Source organism: Papaver somniferum, chromosome 1 (genome assembly GCF_003573695.1).
Source record: "Papaver somniferum cultivar HN1 chromosome 1, ASM357369v1, whole genome shotgun sequence".
NCBI lineage: Eukaryota > Viridiplantae > Streptophyta > Magnoliopsida > Ranunculales > Papaveraceae > Papaver > Papaver somniferum.
The window spans coordinates 91,166,665-91,174,016 of NC_039358.1; the positions used below are offsets into that span (position 1 = coordinate 91,166,665).

General features: G+C 37.8%; 1 protein-coding gene across 3 annotated transcripts; it reads right to left on the minus strand.

Annotated features, from left to right (window-relative positions):
- Nucleotides 1-2,182: 2,182 nt before the first annotated feature.
- LOC113294376 (ribosome biogenesis protein BMS1 homolog) lies at nucleotides 2,183-7,109 on the minus strand. Of its 3 annotated transcripts, none has more exons than XM_026542786.1 (12): nucleotides 6,985-7,109; nucleotides 6,706-6,888; nucleotides 6,493-6,625; nucleotides 6,271-6,389; nucleotides 5,991-6,178; nucleotides 5,449-5,656; nucleotides 4,658-4,891; nucleotides 4,206-4,454; nucleotides 3,864-4,061; nucleotides 3,294-3,578; nucleotides 3,108-3,218; nucleotides 2,183-2,749 (listed from the first exon to the last, which is right to left on the minus strand). In XM_026542786.1, the coding sequence occupies exons 2-9, from the start codon at nucleotides 6,859-6,861 to the stop codon at nucleotides 3,897-3,899; spliced, it is 1,452 nt and encodes a 483-aa protein (XP_026398571.1). In that variant the 5' UTR covers nucleotides 6,862-6,888; nucleotides 6,985-7,109; the 3' UTR covers nucleotides 2,183-2,749; nucleotides 3,108-3,218; nucleotides 3,294-3,578; nucleotides 3,864-3,896. The 3 variants fall into 3 exon arrangements, with proteins under 3 accessions (XP_026398571.1, XP_026398559.1, XP_026398565.1); XM_026542774.1 differs by having other exon boundaries at nucleotides 6,706-6,885; nucleotides 6,985-7,097; XM_026542780.1 differs by having other exon boundaries at nucleotides 6,706-6,902; nucleotides 6,985-7,097.
- Nucleotides 7,110-7,352: the final 243 nt, after the last annotated feature.

Here is a 7,352-nt window from a genome sequence, read left to right on the forward strand (position 1 = left end):
CCCTATAATATGATTTTAAAACTTAGGCGCCCTTATTGTGAAGAATTTTTTTTCATCATCAAAGTTGTGCTAGCAATTTGGCTGCAAGAGTGATCCTTTTCCCTAACAACTTAGGCGTCTCGTTGTGAAGAATTTTTGCATCAGACATGTGCTAGCAATTTGACTGCAATCCCTTTTTCCCTAATAAGAGCATTTCTGTCCAATAATCTTTTATTTAACTCTAATCCTAAAGTGGAGAAGAAATCGTGATTCATGCCTATTCCTATGCACATGTCAAGCAGCTGATTTTTTGCCACTTTAACACCCACTATGTGTATGCCAAGGTGGCAAACATATTTGTCTAAGTGTCAAATATACCACTTAGGCACACACGATAGAGTATCTAACGAGCGATAGAATGTTCATCGATATATGGTCATAAGATCGATTGTTGGTCATTCCAGCGTTAACGATAGTCATGTTGTCGCTCGCTGAGTTGATCATCGCTTATCAGTTCCTCATTCAACAGCTACAATTTCCCCCCCTCTATAAGTACTAAATTTCAAACTCATTTCAACTCACCCGAGATTTTATAAATCTCTCTAAAATTTCTCAATCTCCAATTTTTTTTCATCACTCTTCCAATTCTTCAAAGAGCAAAGCTGATGATATGAACGCGACTGAGTTCATAGGAAACCAACATGCTGTCGAAAATCAAAGAGTTGCTAATCGTGCCAATGTGCAAAGTCGAATTATGAGGCGATTACCGAAATTTACTACTCAAGAAGATGAATGTATTTGCAAAAATTGTGTTTTTTTTACTGAGACTATATTCTAGATGCATTCCATCCCCAAACATTTTGGAAAAGGATATCCGGAAAATTTCAAGAACAAACAATGAACCCCAACAATCGTGATGCTTTAGGGTTGTCTCATCGCTTCATTGTAACGAATAAAGAAATTAGTATGTATCTTGTTTTACTTCAGCAAGAAGGTCCAAACATGAGGGATGGTGAAACCATGATGGAACTTGAACAAAGGTGTCGTGCGGAATATCGTCGAAAGATTTCCAATTTGGAAGTTGTTTCGAGATTTTAAGAGTGTTGCCCAAATATAATCCAATATTTATGTTTTAATTTCTTAATTATCAACTTAAGTCTAAGTATTAAGTTTTAATATTTTTCTTACGTTAGTTTAAACTAAAATGTAACTCTAATTAAAATGTAAGATTGAATTAAGAATAAAATTAAACTTAATTTTCAACAATACGAGTCAAATTTTCAAACTCATTAAACTTTGACTTAATCATTAATAGTCATTTTACAATACATAAAACTAAACAATAATAATTTGAAATTTGTTTTTTCTTGATTTTCCTTGCCTTGAACTTTTCTTTGTCTTTCCTTAGTTGCAGTTTTGACTTCGTTAATATCCAGAATTTGAAGACTTCTTTTGCCTTTTACCTATTTCTTTATAACTATCATATATCTTCTTAACGGCACCTTCAAGCACTATTTTAGAAAAAATCAAGTTGCGTTGCCGAATCAAGTTTGGTTTGAAATTGTGTCATTTGGAAAAAAAATTGAAAAAATAAATTAGATTGAGAAAAAGAGAAATAGAGCAAAATTGTGTAAAAATTTTGGTGTAATTTTGAAAACTACTTATTTATAGGTGATAAAGAACTAGTTGTTGGCGCTAGACTTTATATCGAGCGATATTCATAATAGCGTTGGCGATATTTTCTATTTCCTTCCCTAGAACTCTGTCGACTTTATATCGAGCGATATTCATAATAGTGTTGGCGATATTTTCTATTTCCTTCGCTAGAACTCTGTGGCTTAGTGGTTTTCCCAAAGTCACGCAACTCATTTGCCATCCAGTATGTCAAACAGATTTTTTCAACATTGTGCATAGGAATTGGCCTTGATAAGAATGAAATGGTTCCCCCACTATGGTTTCCCATAGTGTCGCAACTCATTTGCCATCTAGTATGTCAAACAAGTTTTTTTATCCTTGTGCATAGGAATAGGCCTTGATATGAATGGATTGGTGCCTCCGCTTGTTCACCAGGATACGCCGACTCGCTGAGACAAATTTAAAAATCCATCTCTAGGGAGGTGAAAACCCCAAGATACTAATACTATAGTATATAGTTTTTTTTTCCCATCAACTGAAAAAATAAAACAGATAATGATACAAAGAATTATACTGCGAAAGATCTGACTAAGATCGAAAGGATAATTTTAAGATTGTGGGCAAGTAACAAACTCAGGAGAATTAAGCAAAGTAAGATCAAAAGGATAATTTTAAGATTCTGGGCAAGTAACAAACTCGGAGAATTAAGCAAATCCATAATATATGATAATAACTACATAGACACTGCCATCCTACCGTACAATCGCAAAAAAAGTTCCGCTGCTGCAGCATCTGCGACTACCTTTGCTTCCTCTCCTGGTTGAACCAAACTTTCTTTTCCCTTGCCCTCTCCTGATATCTCCCAAGCCGCACAATATTTTCTCTTCTTAATCATAGACGGCATAGTAGCAAGCAAACTGCCTATATCCTTGACCTCTCCTGATATCTCCCGGGCCACACAACGTTCTCTCTCCTTAATTTCCTTACTTGCCTTCTCCTTAATTCCCTTAATTGCCTGTGCCTTCTCCTTCTGTATCTTAGATGACATAAACATGGCTTCCTCTCCTGATGGATCCAAACTGTGTTTTTCCTTGACCTCTCCTGATATCTGCCGGGCCACACAACGATCAAGCTCCTGTACAATAGACAATAATATCAACCAGAATCCAATAGATACTGAAAACTTGCGTGAGATCAACAGCTCACAAAGCAATAGCAGAACTAGAGAACAGTTACTTTGACAGAATGTCTTTCTCTACAATAATTCCTAGAAGTACTAGGACTAGAAGAAAGAAACCATCTAAACTAGGAACAAGAAATCCAAAATTAAATAACAGGCTAGAAGTAGGAAAAGCCGAAAGGAAATCCCAACAAGAAACATAATAGAATATAGAACCAACAACACAACAGCAACTGAAAAGACATTAAACCAAAATAAAAAGTTCTCCCAAAGCGATCACAGAAAAGAGCTGAATCAGCCCAAGAGCTCATACCACTGATAAATAGAACAACTCTAGCGGGTTAGAAGAAGTAACAAATCCACATTCCCCCTCATGGATAACCACACCACGTCGCAGATCAAGCATCTGCCGACTCGGAGCAACCTGGGTGTTTAAGCCAAATATAAAATTTGTAAACTGTGCGTACTTGAACCAAACAAGTTAAGACCAGGAGAAAACCTCTTTGTATGAAACAGCAAGCTCGTCCTTGCCGACGACGCTGCCGACGGCCAAGCTGGCCACAATGCTGGCATCGATGGCGGCAGCAGCAGCGCTGGCAATGATGGCGGCGACGGTAATGTCGTCGACGGCAGCATCGATAGCTAGCTCTAAAGGTTTGACGAGCAAATTTAACTGTTGGAAGACTGAAGGAAGCACGAGTGAGGCCAAAACAGGAAAGAGGATAGTGTCGCCACTTGGAATCCTGTCCTCAAATGTGCATTCAAAAACCTCCCCTCCTGCAACCTGCACATAACAACAAAATTAGAAACACAAAACTGAAAGCCTATCAGCAACCCTCAGGATCTCGATACAACTGAAGTGTGTATATGCAATTCGAACATTCACATGGAGGAACAGATCCTACCAAGTAATACATTGGACAGCAGTGCAAAACATAGAAGGATCTAAAACAACAAAGAGGGTTGCAACATGTTCTGTAATTTAGATACCAATTAGAGAACTCAAAATAACAACACCCAAGGGCAAATACAGAACAGGGGATTTTGTTTCTAAACTCAGCACACAAACCTGATCAATGTCCCCCAGAATTCCGCTCGTAGTCTAAATTGCACCTGCGAACCTATCAATTTGAAGTTTTGGTTCAAACATTATATGAGCAGACTTCCCGCTGGGAACAAAAGTTCCTATCCTCCCTACTTCCAGCAATATCTGTGTGTCATCTTTAAAATCAAGAACAACACCCTTGGCCATAATCCGAAATGCTACCTGATTCAAACGCATATCAAACAAAATTCAAGATATGACCAACCAACAGTTGGTTAAGCAGTAGCTTTCAGATTGCATCCTTGAATTAACCATGTATCAGATAGAACAACGAAAATTATTCAGTTATAGTGGAATACATCAGACCTTATTTTTAAAACAATAAAATTTATTCAGTACAGCAACAATTCTGGTCTTGGGAGGTGCTAGAGGGCCCCAAATCACTGCAAGACAGTCCTTGTTTTCTGGAGTTCTAGTGAGAAGTTGATGCTGTCCATTTTCATTTTCCATGGCATAAATAGCATTTGTCTGATAACGCCTCCAACCAGCCGAAATAGTGATTGGAACTCCTGACATAAACAAATTCATATGCCAACTATGCCGCCTAAGTTTTACCTGAAAAACAGCACAAAAAACATGATCATACAAGCCGCTAAAGTAGATATAAGGAACAGGTATAAACGCCTTGCTACGAGCTTATATTAAAATGAAATCCAACAGCATGATTAACGACTAACACTAACATGGTCCCAAACAGTGCAACTAAAATTTACATCTTACTTTGCAGTAGTAATAAAACTTAGAAAATGCATAATTACCAGCATAAATCCAGATTTTTCCTCTTCCAGAATGATACCTCCCACGAGAATAGGATGATGGGAATCAAAATTTTCAACTATCTCAGGAGGAACGTCAAGAATATCCAACCTTAAATAATTCCCTGTTTTGAAGTAGCTTTGTCCAACAACAAAGAGCGGATAAGGATCACAATAATGATCATCTAAGTTTGTAATGCCGGCTAAAGAGAAATCACCAGCACCAGCAATATGGACCTGGCGCAATACACTTAAATTCAGTTTTGTGTAAACAAAATACAAGTAACCATGTGGTAAAACAAATGAACAATAATAGTTGTGCATGTCGAAAACAGAGAGATGAGCATGGATTAAGAAAATAGTCATGGTTATTTCCTTTACAAGAGCCTACCAAACAAGAGCCTACCAGACTCATGTAGCACCCCCTAACTTATACAAGACACGGAGAACTTCTATCACATACATGAAAAGTTAACTCTACTTTGTAGCTGAAATCTTCACTAAATACTGTTACCCACACAACACATTGTGCAGGCGACAGTTACAGAACCAACATAAATAGAGAAGTGATTAAAAACATAAACCAGGAAAAAGCAGCGTAGATAATCTAGACTGAAGCTTTTATTAAAAAAATATTGACAACCAAATCGAATCAAATATATTATGATATAAAAGAATATTTGACAAGGGGACAGCAAGAAGGACAGCAAGAACTACGAAGGACATTTGACGGTAAGTGCACCAATGAAATATACTATGATTGAGAGACACAATAACGGAGTTAAGTGAAATACCTTAGCTCCTTTCTTGATATCAGAACCTCTGAGATAACCGTACAGACTTAAGTTTCTATTGAATTGTTTATGCCCATGCACTCTTTCTGGAGTAACATCTTCAAAATGATCTACCAGCACATAAGGATGTTCAGCCCGCCATGACAAAGGAAGGAATTGAGAATCTGAAAGCATTTCTGCCAGACCATAAATTTCAAGCATTTTGTACCTGTTAATCATAAACTGGATGAGAAACCGTGATAGACTTTCCTTTAATTCAGTTGAAAGGGAAAACTTAATATACTACTGATGTGAATTGTGTGATCTTTGATCTTTGGATCAACTCCTACAAAATATTTATATAAAAAAAGAAAAACTTCCTTGGCAAAAACTATGAAACCGCTAGACTAGGAAGCACTGTTAAAACCTAAACTTAAGCTAAGGCGTATCATGTGACAGGAAGCCTCCAACAAATTCACAGCATTTTTTTTCGATTGTTGTCATCCCCTTGAAAAAGAAAGATTTAAGCAAACATAATCCTCCTCCGTCTAATAAGAACTTACAAGCCATCTTCGAGACCGCATAAGGAGAATACTTTTGCTCCTTCACATATTTCAGTACAGAAATGATCCTCAAGACGCTGTTTGACTTTTAATAATTTATGTTGATCGACCTTGTCCAGATGTGTAAGAACCCCAATAACCTTTGGAAAGCCATGAACTTGTAAAAGGTTACGGAACTCAAATGTTTCCTGAAATCAACAAAAACATTTTCCTGAGAACTCAGACACGCCATTCTCAAAAACCATTTTACTCGTAAAGATCATTCTTGTAGCTTACTCACCATTTCAAACCCATAACTTGCGTCAACCATTAGTATCGCCACATCAGCATACTTTGCAGCATCAATCATGCCACTAATATCATCCGGACACTCCACAAACTGTAGCAGTATATCTTTACCTAAGTTACCCCATGGATGCGCAACATCAGCATACTACTACATGCATACTAGTAGATAAACAAAGGAATTTCAGGTGAAGAATATAAACAAATGAAATTGAACCTGATGTGGTCGTGACGGGGAGGGTGATTCTGTGGGAGTCAGTGGACGGGGTGACTCTGGGGGACGAACAAAAATGACCAAGCCTCGTTAAATTATTTTCTGCTAGAGAATCAATCAACAGGGACTTCCCAACCTACACAATACGAAACAAACTGTTATAAACCACAATTGGGATTGCTATAACAGTTCAAAAGTAAATAGGGGTCTTCTTACATTGCGAGGTCCCTGCACGACAACAATGTAAGGTGTGGGATCATGAATTCGACGATGAAGCTCGACGTCGTTAGTGTTCTTGTTTAGAGGTGGCTCATCGTCGTACAATCTCTGTCCTCTAAATATACTGAAAGCCGAATGATCAACAACCGCCATTTCCTACCTAATGAACACAAAAACCTTCTGACAAAAAAACCCTAATCAAAGGATATCCCAATTTCATCAGTTACAAAAACCCTAAAAAAATAAGTAAACCCAAATTTATAAGTCAGGAATCACCTTGAAGGGGAGAAAACTTTCTTCGTTTTGAGATGTCGGTTCGAATCTGTAGTTTCCTTTCTAGGTCTCTCGCCTCGAAAGAAGATGGTAATCAGCTTATAAAAAAAACAAAAAAAAAGATGGACAGGACTTTCTCGAGAGAGGTACTGCACCCATATATGTATAACCGCCACTAGGTACTTTAGGCCGGATCTGGCCCTCCTCTCCTTGGGTTTTTACTGGCACGACCCTGGGCTTCAGCACTACGGTTGAACCAGCCTGAAATCTGTCGATTCAATCTGGTCCAACCGCATTTATGCTAGTGCGTGTCCATATGGGGATGCTCATTTTGGATTGGATGTTGGTGCAGTCCTAAAAATTCGTTAGGT

Bases quoted from the DNA above. Each gene is read 5' to 3' on its own strand.
- LOC113294376 (XM_026542786.1), bottom strand. From the start codon at position 6,861: ATGGCGGTTGTTGATCATTCGGCTTTCAGTATATTTAGAGGACAGAGA. The intron at 6,390-6,492 runs GTTCAATTTCAT...GGGGTAACTTAG, and splicing joins CCCCGTCACGACCACATCAG to GTAAAGATATACTGCTACAG. The intron at 4,892-5,448 runs GTATTTCACTTA...GTATTGCGCCAG, and splicing joins ATATCAAGAAAGGAGCTAAG to GTCCATATTGCTGGTGCTGG.